The following is a 21,985-nucleotide window of genomic DNA, read 5'->3' on the forward strand; positions in this document are numbered from 1 at the left end:
TGATTGTGTTCCTAACAGCATTCATCCAAGGCAGCCTCTCCCTTTGCCTCACCCAAGGTACAGATTTGGTTTCTGGTGTGAAGTTGGCACAACTTTATCTGCAGATATATCAGCAGTATCTTTAAGGTAGAGTGGTAATACTTTCTGCATTGATGATTTATTTATCAATCATCTAATACAGTTAAAAAGGATTTATAATTATCCTTGACTGTGGGTGCTTATTTTAATTTATATTTCATTACAATCTTCCTTATGCTAACTTTCAGATTTTGTTTTGAGCTTTTTGAGATTTTCTTTAATGTGGGTCGAGTTTGATTTATTATACCCTTAATTAGCTCTTTTATTTTACTATATGGCTTATTAATGTTATGTTCCATCAAGATGGTTTATTTTTACACCTCCATATATATTTGATGCTGACTGCAACAGCTTGGTGTATGCTATTTCATAGACTGGAGTAAAACTTGTTGTCATAAGTGGTAGCTGCACTACTGTGCTTTCAAGTTTGATCAAATGCAGAGGTGTGCTGCACTATATGATCTGACATTAGAATTAGAGTCTTATGTATGTTTTGCAGCCAGACACCCATTTATTACCTGAACGCCACTAGCTGTATCTCTGAAAGACTGTCTTGGTCAACCCTTGAGATCTCATTATGAAACTTTCAGATAATAACAACAGGGTAGTCGGCTACAGAACATATTTAAGACTATAAATATAACCTCAGAGCTTTCACAGACAGGCCTAGAAGTTTTGTTTATATGCATGCCGCAGTATGCTTTTTTTCTTTTTGGGTACTGTGAGGATCCTTTTTATAATTTCTCCAAGTCTTTTGGATTTCTAATACCATGATGAGAATGGACCCCATTCCCAAGTCAGAGTGTGATTAAATTTCATGAAATTAGTATTGCTTCAGTATTTGATGTTAGCCAGAAGTGCTCTTTGCAGCACCCACAATGTGCCCAGTAATGACGACTCCTGCTATTCATATGGAGCTACATGTATCGGTAACATGTCTAAGTATGTTTGTAAATCCCCCCCCCTTTTTTTTTTAAGATCCATTACTCCTACTACTGTTGGAACTGTCTGAGTAGCCTTCTTCCACATTGCCCTCATTTCCACCTGCAAATCCAGGCATGTTATGACTTTGTCTCTATCTGTACATAAGACACTGTCGTCAGTGGGTATAGCAATTTCAGTAATCAATGCTACTTTTGTCTTCTTTTCATGGACTACTATATCTGGTTTTCTCACATCTATTTTTTGAAGTATTGGTAATGGATCACCCCAAGTGATTAAACTTCATTTTCTATAATGCTTTGCTGCTCATGTTTCCGGTGTTTTTCAGCTAGTTCAATATTATAATGTTTGCAAAATCCCCAATGCAACAAACAGCCGTGGCACATTGTGATGCCTTTCATTATACAGTCCTTTTGCCTTTAGTATATCACAACCAACAACAAGATGTGAGACTGTTTCCAGTTCTGTTTTACAAAACCTACTTTTGTTTGTTTCTCCCACATGTTCAATGGACTTTATCAACCAACATGTATGTAGTCCACTGTCTTGGTCCAACAGTATTAACCTTTTGGTTTAACTGATTCCTTCCAGTACAGCTCTTGAGTGTGTACGTTTAACGCCCACTGGGTGTGACTTGAGCCTTTAAAAAACAATGAAGTTTGTTTTAAACTGGATTTTAAAATTAACATTTATTAACAAATGTAAAATAAATTTTATAAACCAAAATAAAGGCAGTTAATATTAATTTTATAATGTTATATAAACAGGTTATGATATCTCAGTAACCATTCAAGCAAGATAATACAGCCAGCAAGATTTTTTTCATACAGCTGTGAGCTTTCATATGAGGCTATGCAGTTCTGTCTGTGTTTCCTGAATATTGAGATATTTGCCCTTTCTTCTTCTTCTTTCGGCTGCTCCCGTTAGGGGTCGCCACAGCAGATCAACTGTTTCCATTTCTTCCTGTCCTCTGCATCTTGCTCTGTTACACCAACCGCCTGCATGTCCTCTCTCACCACATCCATAAACCTTATCTTAGGCCTTCCTCTTTTCCTGTTACCTGGCAGCTTCATCCTTAGCATCTTTTTCCCAATATACTGAGATATTTAGATAAATATGAAAATTATTACAATACAAATAACATTCAGTATCTCTTTAGCTGCATTAGACAGAGGTCAGATATCAGTACAGTTGTGTTTGCCATCATGCTTGCTTTAAGATGAAAACTTCTAATACCATGTATGTAGCATGGTTTTGGAATTATTAATGCAAATATGAACAAGTAATAATTGACTCCTAGAAACGACACTAGGCGGTAACTGCAGAAACACCTGGAGGCACACTCGGCTGTAATGAGTTAAATTCACCTATCCTTAACCATTCCTGTGTTCGAGCTGGATCAACATGAGGTTGTTCCAAGAGTTTTCTATACTTGCAACTATATTTATGCATTTTCCACATTTCTTGCCTTCTCATCTGATCCTTCACCTTATATTCTTTCTTTTGTTTTTTTTTTTTTGTCACATTCAGTTGCTGCCTGATTTTTATCTACTTCTGCTTTAATTTCCATTCCCGCTTGATACTGATATGCTTCTGCTACACTAAGCAGAGAAGTCTTCTTAGACTTATTCTCCTCATATTTTAAAATTTCACTATGTTTGGATCTTGTGAGGTCAGTAAACATGTATGCAGTCCTATGACTGCAAAACTATACATGTAATCAATTTCGAGGAGGCCGATACCTCCATCAGAACTTGGAACATATAGTCTTGGTATACACTCATCTTGTTTCGGCTGTTCCCGTTAGGGGTCGCCACAGCAGATTACCTGTTTCCATTTCTTCCTGTCCTCTGCATCTTGCTCTGCACACCAACCACCTGCATGTCCTCTCTCACCACATCCATAAACCTTATCTTAGGCCTTCCTCTTTTCCTGTTACCTGGTAGCTTCATCCTTGGCATCTTTTTCCCAATATACTCAGCATCCCTCCTCAGCACATCCAAACCAATGTAATCATGCCTCTCTGGCTTTGTCTCCAAACCTTCCAACCTGGGCTGACCCTCTAATATACTTATTCCTAATCCTGTCCACCCTCGTCACACCCAGTGCAAATCTTAACATCTTTAATTCTGCCACATCCAGCTCAAACTCATGCCTTTTTGTCAATGCCACTGTCTCCAACCCATATAACATAGCTGGTCTCACTATAGTCTTGTTATACACTGATTTTTATAAATCATTTGCTGAGTATGAAGCGTCCTTCTTGTTTTCCTTTCCAAATGATCCAACACCTTTTGGGTCCAGTCAGTCACTCCAAAACTGTAAGTTAAGAGAGTAAGAGCAAATTGGTTTGTAGCATGAACTTTACTAGATCTCAGCGCTGTTTTCAGTATTAATTTTAGTCTTCTAAAATATTCCTTACTAAGTTTTATTCACATTTATACATGTTTTATTGTTGATCCTTCATCAATTCCCAAATATTTATACACTCCCTCTTCCTCAAGTTCTTTTATATCGCATTCCTTTCCCAAACTGATGTTTTCTTGGTGCTGCAGCTTTCCTGCTTTAAAGGTTGAGTTTACATATTTATCATGACCAAATGACATGCTTATATCATCTGAAAACATTTTTACAACTTATAGTTGTGCTTTCAGTTCCTCATCTGATAAACTATACAGTTTTAAATCATCCACAAAAAGAAGATGGGAAGTCTTTACACTTTTGGGAGCCAAATTGTAGCCATGACCTAATTTGTTCAATAGACAACTTAATGGTTTAAGGGCAAGACAAAAGAGCAGCGGTGACAGTCACCCTCAAATATGACCCTTTGAATTGTTATCCCTGGAATAATAATTTGTCCTTTATCATGGCTTAACTGCAGAGTGGTTTGCCACTGTTTCATGGTCACTGCAATGTAATCGATCAGTGTAGAGTGTATCTTATATATATTTTTAACCACTCTTTTATCAATGAATATGGGATACTGTCAGATGTTGTTTTGTAGTCAATCCATGCCATACTTTGATTCTTCCCCATTTTACAGTTCTCCAGTATGACTTTGTTTAACAACATATTATTCTTTGTTAAATATGACCTTCTTTTGTCACCCTTTTCATGTATTGCCATAATTGAGTTTTCTTCTAAATGAGTTAACTCTGTTAGCATCAATTCCAGTCTATATTTTATACATCGTCGGAAGGCAAGCTATTGGTCTATAGTTTTTAGGACAGTTTGCAAGTTCAATCTTAAGTAGGAGGATTGTTTTTCTTGTTAACCAGGTTGGTGTCTGCTCAGGGTACGAGCATAAATAGTTCTTATTCATGGGTAAATCTTCATGTAAAGATGAATACTTATAGCCAGAAGTTACGTACTGCATCTGGGCCTGGGGTTTTCCAGTTAGGAGCTTTTCTTAACTTTGTTTCAGTCTTTCTGTCTGTTACTTCATCCCATTTCATATCCTGTACATGCAAACTTCTGCTATCCATTTAGCATTTTTGTTATGTTCCACAGGATCTTCATAGATATTTCTACAAAATGCATCTATTTCTTTTTTTTTGGTGGTGTTTCAGTTCCTTTTGTCTCGTTTCCCAATTCTCTATAAACCTTTTTTGGGTCATCGATAAATTGCTTATTTTGTAATTTTCCTTTATATTTATTTGCAAATCTTCTACGTTTTTCTGCCTGTGGTGGTATTTTTCATAGGTGTGTACTAGGCTAACGGCCCTGGAGCCTTTTACAAGCCTAGCCCATAGGATTACCCTGGCATCATGCCACCCGACCTTAGTTCCCAGTGCCTCTGTCGAGTAAAGCCACTGGAGTGATCCCTGGGGTAAGCAGAGATTGCCTCTAAGTAGGCGATATGAGACAGAGAATAGTTGGAGTTTTTTGTCTGTCCATATAGGACAAATGTTTAAGGCCTAGGATCCTCTTTGTGAGGTACTCTTGTGGCCTCTCCAGTTATTGCAAGTATTTAGTGACGTACATGCCAAATGGGGAATTGTACTCGATGATTGGCCTAATGAGGGAAGAGTAGAGGGAGACCATGACCTCTTTCTTCCTGGATGCAAAACCCTTAGTAATGAGACCTGCCACGTAGGACTTTCTGAGCACAGTGGCAATGTGGTGGTCAAAAGAGAGGTTGCTGTCAACCCGTTTTATTATTTGCGATAGTGCATAATAAATTCTGATATGTTCTGATATTGCACATTGCTTTTATCACGTCTGTTTTTCTGAGTATTTTTGTTGATTTGTTCCCTCTTCTGTACTCTTCTAACAGTGACACTTCTTGTCTTAATTGCTTTATAATTTTCTCTATTCGATATTCCATGATGGCATTTGATTTCTCCCCTTCCTTTCCCTTACTGCCCTGTGTTTTTGTGGTAAGACTTAAGCTGCATAGTAGTTTAAAAAGTTCAAATGTACAGGATATGAAATGGGATGAAGTTACTGCCAGAGAAACTGAAACAAAATTAAGAAAACCTCCTCTCTGGAAACCCCAGGCCCAGATGCAGTACCTAACTTCTGGCTAAAAGTATTACACATCTTTACACAAAGATTTAGGTCTGAGTAAGCGCTACTTATATGCACATCTGGAACAGGCACCAACCTGGTTAACGACAAGAAAAACGGTACTCGCCTTAAGAGTGAACCAGTAAGCTATTCCAAAAACTATAGACTAATAACTTGCCTCCTGACGATGTATAAACTATATACTGGAATTGATGATGGCAGAGTTTGCAGTCATTTTAGAAGAAAACTCAAGTCATGGCAATAGATTAAAGGGTAACAAAATAAAGTCATATGGGGCAAAGTTTGTTTAAAATTTGTTGTTAAATAAAATCATAATGGAGAATTGTAAAAAGGAGAAGAATTTAAGTATGGCATGGATAGATTACATTTCCTTCCACATTCCAAAGACATGCAGTAGGTGGACTGGGCACGCTAAACTGGTCATAGGTGTGAGTGTGCATGCAAGTGTGCAGCGTGGATGAACTACTGCAGAAGGGCTAACCACCTGGTGGTGTAAACTTGGCTGTAGATGATTGTCTCAGTTAAAGTCACACTCTGACCCCATGTGAAAAAAACGGGGAAAGGGGTTGTGGATGGATGGATAGATTACAAAAAACATTTGACAGCATCCCACATTCATGGGTAAAGGAGTGCTTACAGATATATAATATATAGCCTAGATTGATCGATTACATTACAGTGACCATGAAACAGTGTCAAACCACTTTGCAGCTAAGCCATGATAAAGGACAAATTATTATTCCAGGGATAAAAATTCAAATGGGGATATTCCAGCATGTCTCATTGTCACTAATGGTCTTTTGTCTTGCCCATATTCCATCAAGCTGTCTGTTTAACAGATTAAGTCATGGTTATAATTTGGCTCCCAGAAAACAACAAAGTGTCAAGACTTTTCATCTTCTTTTTGCGGATGATTTAAAACTGTGTAATTCATCAGATGAGGAGCTGAAAGCACAACTGCAAGCTGTCAAAACTTTTTAAGATGGTAAAAGAATGACGTTTGGTCTTGATAAATGTAAAAAGCAACATTTAAAGCAAGAAAGCTGCAGCATCAAGAAAATATCAGACAAAGCCATAAATAATGGTTGACAAAGGCCCAAAAATAGGGACAATTTTTTAATATTGTTCTTACAAACTTAGAAAGTTGATAGAATAATAGGTTTTGAATTAGCATGAAATTTCTGAAGAGTATGAAGCCTGAAACTGAAATTCCTGTAATTGTATTCTGAATTGAATCTTTAAAGATTTGCCAATAATTTGCTAGAAAACACAATTTTATGAGAAACTGGGCAAAAATCTGGACAGTTGAGAGGTATGATATCAGTCTTGTTCAGAAGTGCTATATAAAGGAACTTGAGCAAGAGGGAATATATAAATATTTGGGCATTGATGAAGGATCGATAGCAAAACATGAATAAATGCAATCAAAAGTCAGTAAAGAATATTTTAGAAGACAAAATTAATAGTGAAAACAGCCCTGACATCTAGGAACAAAGTCCAAACCATAAACCAATTTGCTCTTCCTGTTCTGACTTACAGTTTTGGAATGATTGACTGGCCCCAAAAGGTATTGGATCAGTGGGACAGAAAAACAAGAAAAATTCTTCACACTTATCAAAGGATATATAAAAATCCGTGTATACCAAAATTATATATTCCTCGTTCTGAAGAAGGTATAGGCCTCCTCAAAATTGATTACATTTACAGGTCTACAATAATAGGACTGCATACATATCTACCGATTTCACCAGATTCAAACATAGTGAAAGTTTTAAAGCATGAGGCAAACAAGTCTAAGATGACTTCCTTGCTTAGTTTAGCAGAAGCATATCGGTGTCTGGTGGGGCTGGAAATCAAACCCGAAGTAGACAAAAATCAGGCCACAAGGGAATGTGCCAAAAAACAGAAGAAAGAATAATAAGGAGAAGGATCAGATGAGAAGGCAGTAAATGTAGAAAAGGCAGAAATATAGTTGCAAGTACAGAAAACTCTTGGAACAACCTCATGTCAATCAGGACCAACTGCAGGAATGGTTAAGGAGAAGTGAATTTAAACCAAAAAATGAAAGGTTAATATTGGTGACCCAGGATGATGGATTTACATACATGTTGGTTTACAAAGTCCACTAAACAAATGGGTGAAACAGACAAATGCAGGTTCTGTAAAACAGAACTGGAAACAGTCATACATCTTGTTGCTTGGTGTGATACACTAACGTGAGAGGGTTTGTATACTGAAAAACATAATAATGTGGCAAGACTGTTGCACTGGGGACTGCGCAAACATTAAAATATTGAAGTAGCTGAGAAGCACTGGAAATGTGAGCCTCAAATCATTATAGAGAATGATAAAGTTTATATCGCATGGGATCACCCATTACTAACAGTTCAAAAAATAGATGCAAGAAAACTGGATATAGTAGTCCATGAAAAGAAGACAGGAGTAGCCTAGATCATTTAAATTGCTATACCCAGTCATTACAATGTCTTGCATACAGAGAGATACAAAACCATAAAATACCAGGATTTGCAGGCAGAAGTGAGGACAATGTGGATGAAGGATACAAAGACAGTTCCAATAGTAGTAGGAGCAATGGGTCTCAAAAAAAAGAAAAAAAAAAAAGAATTTACAGACATAGTTAAATATGCTGCTGATACATTTAACTCCATACGAATTGCAGGAGTCAGTTTTGGGCATATTGTGGGTGCTGTGAAGAGCACTTTTGGCTAACATCAAAGACTGAAACAATGCTAATTTCACAACTTTTAATCATACTTTGACTTAGGAATGAGGTCCATTGCTGTCCTTGTATTAGAAACCCAAAATACTTAGAGAAATTAATCTGAGACAATTACAGTGGTTGTTCGCCACTGCATAGTTTGAGCATTGCAATGCAGAATACCACACTATAGTTGGTGTATTTTACTAATGTGGCCTGTTAAACCCTCTTTCTCCCTTTCCCGAATCATTCAGGTTCATAGCACTCAGGCTTTATACTCAAAGGCCAGGCATTCAGGTATGTGTCTTATTCACATTTGGAATGGGGTGAAAAATGACAGAAGTTTAATTTTATATTTTGATATGAAATGTCTGTGGAATTATTCTTAATGCAACTATCTTTGACAGTGTATATAACACATCTGGAGCGTTTCTCCCTGGGCCTCTGTTGAAAACAGGCTCTGTGGAACCTAGTCGGACATTCCCAGTCAACAAATGTTAAATAAAAATAAAAATAAAAAATAAATATGTATGCTACTTTTTAGCCTATTGAATAGTAAAACAAACCAAAAAAGTATAAATGCCCTTGCCATATCACTAAATTGTTCTCTGAACCTCTGCCCCCCCAAGTCCTCAGCATCCTCTGGCACCTTTGAAGTATTTTCCTGTAGCACATTAGAAAAAGTTTCAATAGCAAAATCTGTCTATGAGCGCTATTGTCAGAAGAATACAGAAGAAAGTAGCGTACTAACTGGATCCCAAACCAAACGGCGTCTGTAAAAAAACGCTGTAACGCCTGTAATCCGTGAATCACGATGTCACAAATTCACCAGTATCAAGCAGCCACGACTACGTTAGTTTAAAACTATAAAACTTTTATTACAAAAACAAAGGTTAAGCGCTTTCACCTACCAAACGTAGGCTTCTTCAGAATATAATTCATCGGAGTCCTATTGTTTAAATACTTGGAATTAGCGCCAAAATTTCATTCAATACTCTCATTTAAAGAGATATTTACACAAGCTTCCTAAAAATACTACCATTTACAATATTAAAATAAAAACATACAATATATTACACAAATATGTGTTGTTTAAAAAAGAATAACCGTAATGATATGAATAAACCATATGTTGTTACAAATATTCCAAAATGGTTTTGGTTGATATAAAATCATTTAGTCCTGGTGGCATGGTTGCATCAGTGAAAATCTGCCAATAACTTTCCCTAAATGCTAACTTGCTTTTGATGTTACCCCCTCTAGGATTATTTTTTATCACCTCTAATATGCCAAACCTGAACTGATGTTCATTGCCTTTGTTACTAATGTGTTTGGCCAATGCATTTTTCTCATCTCTTGTCTTTATACTATAAATATGTGAATATATCTTTTTCCTGAAATTTTGTTCCGTTTTGCCTATATAATATGACGGACATATTGTGCATTTGGCCATATACACTAAAAACTTTGTATTGCAATTTCCCTTTTTGAAATATACTTTAGTTCTGTTATAATTTTTTAACTTTATCTCTGTATCCTCTAAAATGTAACTGCACTGATTACAAAAACCGCATCTCCTGGTGTGTGTATTTTTCTCTATCTCCCCTTGTTTGCTACCTCTCTCTAATATACTTTTTAAATTTTGTCCCATTTTATACACATAGGTCGGTTTTGAACCTAATATCTCAGTCATCTCATCCTTGGTCAGTAAGGTGTACCAATATTTGTTTAAAATGTGCTTCATTTGATTGCTGTAGGGACCATATTCTATAATACAAGCTTTACCATAGCCCTTGTTTTTAATTTTACTAGTCACATCCACAAATGTCTCTGATTTTCCTTTATATTTCATTCCTAATAGCGGGACTACACTGTTTCCCCATCGATGTATGAGGTCTATATTAATTTTATTCATCATTTCTAAGTTGTATCCTCTGTCTGTAAACAGAGATGTTATAAATTTTATTTCCTGTGTCAGCTCCTCTATGGAAGAGGTCATTCACAAAGCTCTAATGCATTGACCTTTATAAATATTTTTCTTGGTCGTAGTGGGATGACAACTATCATAATCTACATAAGAATTCGTGAATGTCTCCTTCCGATGAATTTTAGAATAAAATACATTATCTACTCTAGTCACCACAGTGTCTAAATATGGCACTCCTATGTTGTTACTATTGGAAGTGAACTTCAAAAAGTCACTACTGTGATTCAAATATGTAAAAAACTTATCAAAAGTTTCCTGATTTCCTTCCCAAATGATATATATATATATCATCCAGGAAACGAGAATAATATTTTATTCTACTAAAAAATTCACTGTTGAATAAGTGGTTCGCCTCCCAATTCAACATAACTAAATTGGCGTATATGGGGGCACAAGCGGCCCCCATAGCCACGCCTTTAACCTGTCTGAAAATCTCTCCTTCGTAGTATATATAGTTATTCTCTAAAACTATAGACATTAAATCACTGACAAACTGAATTCTGTCCCTTGTCAAGTTACTGTGTCTATGCATACATTCAAAAAATGCCTCCAGTCCCTCTTCCTTGGGTATACACATGAATAAATCTATAACATCTTTAGAAACAAACCGTAACTCTTGACCAGTTAAATATGTAGGGTAATTCCGTAAAAATTCCCACGAATCTTTCACCAGGTGGTCAACATTATTGTATGCATGTTTTAATAAGGAATCTATGGCTACACCCAAGGGGTATGTCTTTGATTTGCTACCCGAGATTATTGGTCTAAATGGAGGGTCCTTAAGTTTCAATAGCAAAATCTGTCTATGAGCGCTGTTGTCAGAAGAATGAGAGGCAGATTTCCCATCTGTTTGATGGCTCACTTTTTGCTGGATTAACTTTTGTATTTCCTACTTAGTGTGTTCAGCATCAAAACTGTCTTTGATCCTCCAAGAAAAACTATTCTGAAGACAGCTGGAAACAACAGCTGGAAACAACGGCTTGAATTTCACACCTGTTTCTTGATATTATCTGATTACTGGGATACATTTGCTTCTCTTCTGCCTGGTGTTCAGTGAATAATCATTTCCACAACCACTCTGCTGTCTTACATTTGCATTAACAGATAACAGATTAAAACTATCCATACTGTGTATTTAAAAAGATTTCTTTTAAAAGATAATATGGCACATTTATCCACCCTAATAATTTTGATTAATGCTTCCAACACTGTCTTAATATTCCACAGTTCCACATTTTTGTGAATTCTTCCTTTCTACAACCTAAACTACTAAAACTTGTAAATAAGAACAAGTCTAAAATTGTAACTGTATATATTAGTAACAAAACACAACCTACCATGGATACAAAAGTTCCTAGTTTGCCTATTGAATAGACAAACTACTGTACTATCTCTTTACCTCCCAATACCCAAAAATTCGCAAAAAAATAGCCAAAAGCTGCCATGACTTTTAAATAATGAATATAATAGTATATACAAGTTAAACATAATAAGAGACTACTAATTTAGTTATACATTTTGCCACTTAAAACTATTCCCCATTATTACATAAAAGTTTAACAATCCTCCTCTAAACACAAATATTAAATAATCCAACAAGTTATATACTATATACCTATTTATGTAATATTAGTTTAAATTATCCATTAAATATTCCTAAATTATTCTCTCATTTAACATTATTATAACTAAATTTCTAAATAAATAAGTAGAACAAAGTGGGACTTGAAGAGATAAAGGTGTGAGTAAACTGTGAGTAAACTTACAGGTGACAGATAATTTTATACTAAACTATTATGCAAAAGAGAAGCCTGTGTACATAATATTCATTATGCAAGATACACATATATTTTTAAAGATCTAAAAAAGCTCAGAATTTTAAAAGTATGCGTAGATCTCGAAATTATGTAACATTGTTAATATGATGAATATCAAAACATTTAAAAATCCTTAAGCTTATTAAACTAGCTCATAGAAATATGTACATTACTGAGGTCAAAGAGAATGTCTTGCTATTTCTATGGAGTAAAAATGCGCAGTCTATATTGTATTCAGAAATCACAATGTGCTCAATTCAAATCCCATTCTCCCTTCCCGAGTACAAACATATTGAAAAGTCTATTTTACTTTCTATTAAAATGGATATACTAATTCAGCATTACAAAACTCAAATGTCAGCTGTGACTTAACAAATGAGTTATTTCAGGTGGTAGTATGGAATCTAATAACATACAATATGCAAAATGATTCAAAATTCACATGACCAAGCTTCACATTTCAGCTTTCAGGATATTTGAAAATATTTTATATGATTTTCTGTGTAATTTTTTTTGAAATCTTGTATATTCACTTTTTTGCCGTATACAGGTATATGTAATACATATCTTTCTTATATGCAGTTTATTTAATAATATTTTTTCTGTCTTATTTGCCCACAGATTTTCTACCTTATTCTCTATAACTTGTATTTCTATCATCTCCAATCAAAGAGCTACTTCATCATCTGCTGTCTCTTGGAGATTACAGTATGTGTTTATATTTCTTAACTTACTTATACTGCTCTTAAATTAATCTTACATAGTAAATATTTCATTCTTTGTACATATGCATATTATTAATAAGATGTTTACTCTTCTTATTAATTATAGTATTACAAGCGATCTTGACTACATATAAAAGAATTCCTGCTTGTTTAATTTGTGTATTTTTAGCAATTGTGAACTGCTGTTCTGATCTAAACATCACATTCTGACATTAGAATTTGAATACTGTATTTGGAAATGACAGCTCACAGCACACAGCAGCTGCTAATTTCCTCTGTTTCTCATTCTTCTTAATTCTTTCAAACTGTTCTAATCTGTAACAAACATCTAACTTTACTTCTTTCCATTATTGTGTACAGTTAGAGTTGAAGCAAAATGTAAGCAAATTATATGTCAGGAATAGCTCAATATAAAACATTACTATAGTTGTTTTACCAATTCTTCACTTCTATGAAAAGAAAAAAAAAAGATGTTATTTTGAGTAGATTTCTCACACATATACTCTAAAAAAGAAAGTTCCTTCATCAGTGATGATCTTTGACCTAGATTTTTTTCAAAACAGCTCAAGAAGCAAATGGGAAGCAAGGAAAGCAAGAATCCAACATTCTCACACAACTGGAACATTATTTTGTTTTCAAGTTTTTTTTAAGTGTTACTTGCTTCATAAATGAGTGGTGAAATAAAAAGAGTTACACAGGAACACAGAAAACAAAACCACAAGCACTTTAACAATTCTAATTAGCATATTACTTAGATATGACATTCAGTTAATCCAGCAATGCGCATACTAAGTAAAGTGAAACAAATAAGATACAATTCTTAACTTATATAGTCTTAATGTTCCCAGTTATAATGCTTATACATTTAATGACATTTTCTTACAGGAAGTATTTAATTAACATCTATATATACATTTATAAGTTTATTTAATTGAAATATATTAAGTCTTTCACTGTAAATATAGTAAAACCATGAAACTAACCACGTGTATTCCTTATGAAAAATGTTTTGGCTTAAAATATAAATTTATACTTGCATATGTTTTGAAGCTTAAAGTCTAATACATATGTTTTATTCAAAGGGCAAATATACTGTTTCAAGAAGTAAAAGTCCTCAAGCAGAGAAAAAAAAATCACTTGTTTTTAAGCTTTTTAATTTTAGAAGCAGTTTTTTAAGGAATTGAGCTCATTCTGTCTCTTGAGGGATATACTGTTCCAATCTATTTCTTCAATATTATTAAAGATTTTATTTTGTTGACAAAAGTGGATGCCACCTCCAGTGTGTCAAACATGTTAGTTCCTTCAGAAATAAGTAATTTGATATTTGCAGGAAGCAACAAATTGGCTTTAATATTGTTCTTTTAAGTTCCTTGATCAGTGGTAAGCAGGATTTTATTTTGCTCGTTACTTTACTGGACTAATCATGGTCAAAACTAGCTACATGCACTTATTTTAGTAGGAGGGCTCGACCATGCTGTTTTCAATATTTGATCTTTTTCCAAGCTAATTCAGACATTGCAGTGGAATTGACCACATGCAAACTCCTCCAGACAAGGTTCAATTGTTTAGTGAATAAGACGAATATAAAGCACGTACACATAAGTGATTTCTCTTACTTTTTGGAAACTTCATCTGTAAATATTGATTGGAATAAAATCAACAACTCTAATCCCACCATATTCATCAATCAATTTAACTATATCCAACTAACTAACTCCATTACCAGACCCAACAAAGCAAACCCCCCAGGTACCACACTAGACTGGATCCTAGTATCCCATCCTAATAAAGTATTAAACTCTGGCATTATACCTGACCATATAGGAGACCACTTGCCAGCTTTCATACACCGAGCTACCCACTCATCTCCTCACCTACACCAATATATTCACACATGTAATTTCACAAACTTTAACCCCACTATTTTCTCTGACTCCCTAAAACAAATTGAACCCCCCTAAAAACTCTTCCACTAGACAATGCCATAGAATTTTTCAACTTAACCTTCTTAAACATCCTCAACTCCCTAGCTCCACCAAGAACAAAAAGAGTAAAAACCAAGACCGCCCCATGGTTAACCAAAGATACAAAAAACTTATGCTACAAAGAGATAAATCCTGGAAAACATACCATCAAAATAAGCAGCCAGAAACTTTTCTTAAATATAAACAGCTCCGCAACCTCACTAAAAAACAAATCACCAGAGACAAAAAGTCCTACTATTATCAAACTCCAGTCTAACCAATCAAAAAAAAACAAACATTTCTGGAATTCCATTAATTCTCTTCTCAACCCAGGTACCAAAAACAACCCCTGCCCTGACACCAGCAAATGTGATCCTGAAATAGCGTCTCTATTCAACTCCTTCTTCACCAACTCCATAGCAGAACTGACCAAGACCTTCCCTAACAATAACCCTTCCCCTCAACCTATGCAATCATCCTCATCCCCTGCACCACCCTCTGCCCCCAATCCTCCTCCAATATTTGAACTTAAAACCCATCTCAACCTCCCACATAAAAAATTACTCTCTAAATTAAAACCATGCTCCAGTGCCCCTGACAATATCCCATCTTCCTTCCTAAAAATAGCTGCAGATGGTATCGCTCTCCTCATTAGCATCTTGATCAATAGATCCATGCAGGAATCTTATGTGCCCAAATTATGGCGGGCTACCTTTATTCTATCTCTCCATAAAGGAGGCAAAAACAATAACATCTCTAACTACTGCCCCATAGCTATCCTCTCTCCAGTCTCAAAACGTCTGGAAAAATGCATCCACCTTCAGCTTATGTCATTTCTAGCCAATCACCAACTAATCACTCCAATCCAACACTGCTTTCGACCTCTCCATAGTACTACCACTGCCCTTCTCTCCTTCTTAGACACACTAAATCTTGACCGTGACTCTGGAAAAATAGTATCAACAGTTCTACTAGATCTGTCCAAGGCATTCGATACCATCTCCCACATCCATCTCTTGAACCATCTTTCTAACCTTAATCTCTCCCAGAATACCTTATCCTGGTTCCCGAGCTATCTCTCTGACAGGGCTTGTGGAAAAATTATCCTGCATAGTATGTGCTAAATACCACGGGGGAGGGGTCAGAGTTGCTCCGGCATCATTTCCAACACCCCCCTATCCTTTTCATACAATATGTATGGACTTCATCGAATTGACCCCGGCACAACTAAAGAAGTTTGTGTTAGTAATAGTAGATGCATTTACTAAGTGGGTTGAGGCTTTTCCGGTGACACATCCGGATGCTCAATCAGTGGCTAAAATTGTGGTCAATCACATCGTCCCACACTTTGGACTTCCTACACGCATCTACTCTGACAACGGCACGCATTTTGTCAATCAGATCATTCAGAAACTGTCTACAGTTTTCCAAATTGAATTGAAACACCATTGTGCCTACCACCCACAGTCAGCAGGGTTGGTGGAACGCCATAACGGCATTCTAAACGGCAAGTTGAGAAAACTCATGGCCGAGACACATCAGTCTTGGATTACCTGTCTACCTCTAGCCCTCCTTTCCATGCGCACAACTCCCACCTCAAAAGGAGTCACCCCATTTGAGTTGTTGTATGGGAGACCTTATTACGTCCCGCAGTGGCAAAACTTGTTGCCTGCGGAACGTGAGGGGGGTGAGGAGATAGCTGAGTACATGAGGAAAATGCTGACCAATACTAACAGCTGTTTAACGAATGATTGTTTTTCAGGTTCAAGAGGGGACAAGATCACGGAAATCAGACCCGCGAGTGGGTCTGGATCAAAATAATAAAACGCAAGAATTGGGCATCCCCAAATGGGAGGGCCCCTACCAGGTGCTAATCGCAACTCCAACAGCAGTTCGGATTAAAGAAAGGTCCTCATGGATCCACCTAACGCACTGCAAAATCATAAAACATTTTAAGTTAAATAAAGACTTGAGTTCCCCTGAGGAACAAACAGACAGCAGCAATCATGAAGGACAATAATGAGAATAAGAGAAAATGGTTCTATTGCAATGTTTTATTGTTTATAACTATTGTGATTGTAATATTTCTGTTTTGGACATTTCTGTCTTTTAATGAAGCTAGCCATTCAAAAAGAGACAAACACACCAGCTGGCATCCAAACTTTAATACATATCAAGCGATTAAATATGCATATGCATCCTCAATGAATGTCTCAAATTGTTGGGTATGTACTGCAATACCTACTGTACACAGTGGCTTAATGTTAGGGACAGCCCCTCTGGGAATAAATGATACTTGGAATAGTTTGTTGTTTGAAACCACAGAAGTACCACTGAGAGACAAGGTGGTGCTGCCTCTTCTGGGGCGCCAAAATGGAACAGTGTGTTTTCAAAAGATTGGGAAAGTTAAGGTGGGGCTGAGCCAATGTAATTTGACAATAGTTCATAATTGTACCCTAGAAGGGCAGTGTGAGACCAAGTTTGGAGCTATAAAAAGACATCAATGTAAATCATATTAGTTTTGTTGCAAAAATGCTGTATGTATATGGCCTGTTATTTAAGGGGCTAAAGCCAAATGGGAGTTATGAATTTGCAACCAATATTACCATCAAAACAAATGATTGTTATTTTATTTGTGGTAGGAAAGCATATAAATGGTTACCATATGGCTGGTCAGGAAGTTGTTTTTTGGGATATCTGATACCAGCTATCAGGCACGCAAATGCGTTGCCTCAAGGTAAAATACGAAATGCACGTTCTCTTAATAAACCTATTAATCCCATTGGTAACATTGATGCGTCATGGATTTATCACCATGACTTGGCACACGTCAGCAGCAAAGGACTCTCACATATGGACCTAGGCGATGATGTAATTGCTTGGGCTGGTATTTTGCCAGCGTATGGGACAGTAAAATCCATCTGGGAACTGAGAAAACTGTCAAAACTGTTAGAGACTCTGAGTAATGCGACATTTTTCAGCGCTAGAATTGGTGACGGACGAATTAACGGCGATGAGAACAGTAGTGTTGCAGAACCGTATGGCGCTCGATTTCACCCTAGCGGCGAAAGGAGGTACGAGCACGCGATTCAGAGCCATCTTGAAATAATTCAACAAGTTTCTGAACTGACTAAACCTGGTCCAAACCCCTTGACTGACTTTTTCCAAAATCTGTTTGGAAACTGGGGTTCTGTGTTGATGAACATTTTAATTGCTGTATGTGTTGGTGCAATCATATTTTTGCTGCTTGGCTGCTGTTGCATACCATGTATCAAAATGATAATATCAAGGTTATCTCTGCCAATGCTACAAAAGCATATTTCTCTGATTATGAGAAGGTATACAACGATCTGGGATTGTGTAAAATAAACAGTATACAAAATGTTGTAAGGGGAAATGTGGAAAAATACTGAAGTCAACATATTTTGTATTCTGTATTTAAAGGGTTAAGCAGAAAATGTTCACTGCGTGCAAACTGAAATGTTCTGGAAAATGTTGATCACTGAGGAATGCAGGAGTTAATCTTAAACTGCTGATAAAGTTAATGGTGCAAGAATAACTGTGGTACTGGCTGGTAAAAACAAGTAATCAAACTATCAATTTTAATGAAAGTCCTCTGTGCTACGTGTATGTACGTGCAGGAGGGTCTATATAAGGAGAACTTAAAGTACAAGTAGCCAGACTGCTGGCATATTACTATCATGTAGCAGATCTCCATGCATGTAAAATAAAGCTGTTTTACTTGCTTACAAGAACTTGGTGTGATTCTTCCAGAATATGTTAGAAGAGTAAAATCTTTCGACAGGGCTCAAGCTGTGTAATGGGGGAAAGGCACCTCAGCGTTCCTTCCTACTCCCACTGGGGTACCCCAGGGATCCATACTCGGTCCAATGCTATTCAATATCTTTATTAATGATTTCCACAAAGCCATACCCGACACTAAAATTGTACAATATGCAGACTATTCAACTTTAGTCTGCTGCGCCTCTAACCTCTCAGAGCTTCAAACAGTGACCCAAACTGCTTTCTCCACCACTGAAAACTGGATCCTCCAAACCCACCTCTCGCTAAATGCTAATAAATCCAAAATACTATTATTCTCTCCCTCAAAAGCTTCCCCTCTTGATAAAAACCCATTCCAAATTATTAGCCAAAACAACTCTACTATAGAGGTTGTTCCCTTTGCTAAACTCTTGGAGTTACTATTGATGAACACCTAAAATTCAATACTCACATCAAGCAAAACATTAAGAAAACACACAAAACTTGGTATGCTATACGGAAACATCCACTTTATCGCTCCTTCCACCAGACAAACTCTCGCCACTACCTATATACTCCCCTCACTAATGTATGGCGCTCCTCTATTAACATACTTATCTGCCTCTCTCTCCTTCATATTGGAAGTCTGTTATAATAAGATTTCTAAATTTGCAACCAAAGCCAAATTCTCCTCCCATCATTGTATGGCTTTAACTCTCCAACCATCTAGACTATCTCCAAATTACTACAGCTCACAGACTAATTTTTCAACCTACTAAGTGCCCAGCATTAACCAACATCCTTCAACCTTACACCACTTGCAGAAGTCTAATATCTACTCACCAAAACCTAATCACTGTCCTCAAACCCAATCGTCCTGCCGGTCAGCTTCTTCTATCCTTTTCCTTAGCTAAAAATTGGAATTTTCTTCCTTCCTCTCCAAGGACTTTTGAAAACTTTAAAACTCAGCTACATTCCTACCTTTCCTCTAACAGGAAATGCAACTGCATTCTCCCCACCTAGCCTAATAATCAATCCACACCTTAAACTCCTGACTAACTCTGAGAACAAGCTAACCTACCATAAATGTACATATTGTAAATAACATAATTGTACGTATTATAAATAACCCATCACATCTTTTTTCTTTTTTTTCTCCTCTCTTTTCCTTCTAAGTCTTTATTCTCCCTCACAGTTAAGTTACCACTGCCATCCTAAATATTTAGGTACTATATAACCAAAGAATTTATTCATGTTCTCTAGCATAAAATGAAATTTTAATTGTGTCTTCTTTACTATGATTGTATATGTAACAAAACTATGTAGTGCAGAGCTTTTCTCCCTGGGCCTCCACTGAAAATGGGCTCCCTGAACCCAGTGGACCCCCCTGGTCATGAAACTGGAAATAAATAAATAAATAAACATGCAAACATTTCCTAGTTCCTTTATTTAAACCTAAAACCAATCAGAGTTATTGAAAATAGACGTGCTAGCCAAGCCCCCCAGCATAAATTCCAATACCAGCTCATTTTTAAAGGTAACTTACAGGTTAAATGATGAAGCATCAAGCACTAAGATATAAAACAAAAATAAGCACTGAAGCATAAAACCAAGCTGAACAAGTAGTAAACTTTGTATTAAAATATGTTTTTGTTGTTGTGTCTTTCGGCTTTTCCCAGTTAGGGGTCGCCACAGCGGAACTTCGGTCCGCTAATGATTGGCAGTAGATTTTTGCGTGCCGAGTTGCCGGCCCTGACACACAACCTTCAATGAAGGTTAGCCCATTCACGCATGTCTCCACACAGAAGACGCTCTAGCTGAGAATTGAACAGGACAATGTCTTAATGTGAGGCGACAACGCTACTGCAGCACCACCACCGCAGTTCTCAACTTTGTATTAAAATATAAGATGTTAAAATTATATGAATTTTGTATAAAATTGCAGTAATTTAAGAAGCTGTTACATAAAAATAGTGTTTTGATTAAGTTAACAGTTAAGTAAACTGTGACGCAAAAATAGGTTGAAAGTGTATAAATACGTTAAATTTGTGTGTGTGTGTGTGTGTGTGTATGTGTGTATGTGTGTGTGTGTGTGTGTGTGTGTGTGTGTGTGTGTGTGTATATATATATATATATATATATATATTTATGAATCTTAACTATAACTGAACATGGTGATGAGTTTTCCTTCTTTGAAGGTGCTCTCGGGGATCTGTGGGTCCTTTCAATTCCAAAAGATAAAAGTTTCAGGTAGATTCAATATTTTATGTAGCCAGGTTGATAAAGAAATATGTTATATCGTCTCCCTCATACTTTTCAGGTATACCAAAAATTCTAATGTTTTTTCATCTCAGTCTGTTTTCTAAATCATTAGCTTTATCTATGAGCCAGTTATTTTGCTTTAAAAGAAATTCTGTCTGATACTCACCTTCAGTTATTCTTCCTTCATGCTCATTTAAAACTTTTCAATACTACTGATTTGTGCAGTTTGTTGTTTCATCAGAATTTGTAAATGTTAGATGATCTTTCTGGTCTTTTCTGTGAAACTTTCTATTTTGGTATCCGTTTTATGCATTTTAGTAATACATCCTACATACTAGATATTAGTGACTGGCTGTCTTTTATAACACAAGAATCCTGGGTACTATTTATTGAGTGGCTCATATTGAAGTCTCTTCTCTCTTAACCAAGCAGTTGAAATTCTGACAGGAAAATTACAGCTGTTGAAAAACTCGAAGCTGTAAATCTTTTCTCTGAATATTAATGAATAAATTTAGCTAGCAAGTATCTCCAAATTTAAATTTTTGATTATATTTTCTGTCAGAGAAAAGTTTACATTCACAGAGATTTCACCAGTTGCTGTTTTCAGTTAGCCATCTTGGCCACCCCCATTATAATTTGTTAATAGCAATATTTCAGCATTCACAAATCCATATTATGAGCCTGTGCACTCCGCAGCCCTTCAGCTGTGAACACAGGTTGCAAGCTGCTACTAGTATAATGCTTCCCCCACACTTGTGCTTGCATATATACATGACTGAGTTGTACACACACACTTCTGCACCACAGCTTCCTGTATTTACTGGGGTGTGGATGATGAAATCCTCCATACAGGGGTGCAGAGGGGCTTGACTTCCTGGAATAACATTTTTATTGTAGTTTCAATTTCAGTTTTTTTGATTTAAGAAACTGATGAAGTATAATATTAATTAGCCAAAAAAGGAAAATGCCCATTTCCCTACACATTCACCCTTTTTTTTCATGCACATACCTGAAACTGTCTTAAAACCAAAATTAGACAGGGTTTATAAAAACAAAAATGACTTTGTCTTGGATTATCTGGTCTGATGACACCATTCGTCATAGTTTGCTGTACATGTTATAGTATGCAGTGGGTTCACCAAGGCTGCCAGTGAGTCCACAAGAACAGATTTAATGCTAATTTTAATCTCCAGTTCTTC

The 21,985-nt window shown here is 36.3% G+C and overlaps 1 protein-coding gene across 2 annotated transcripts in view; it reads left to right on the forward strand.

The window, feature by feature from the left end:
• FBXW4 (F-box and WD repeat domain containing 4) overlaps positions 1–21,985 on the forward strand; it is a 2,126,835-nt gene that overhangs the window by 10,938 nt on the left and 2,093,912 nt on the right. The window contains exon 2 of one of the 2 annotated variants that reach the window (XM_044056341.1): positions 12,695–12,781. The exons of the other annotated variant lie outside the window; for it this stretch is intronic. Within the exon in view, the coding sequence (XP_043912276.1) occupies positions 12,695–12,781 (87 nt within the window). The remainder of the gene's footprint in view (positions 1–12,694; positions 12,782–21,985) is intronic. 2 annotated transcript variants of the gene reach the window in all.

Source organism: Protopterus annectens, chromosome 14.part0 (assembly GCF_019279795.1).
Source record: "Protopterus annectens isolate FY-2018-M chromosome 14.part0, PAN1.0, whole genome shotgun sequence".
Classification (NCBI taxonomy): Eukaryota; Metazoa; Chordata; order Ceratodontiformes; family Protopteridae; genus Protopterus; species Protopterus annectens.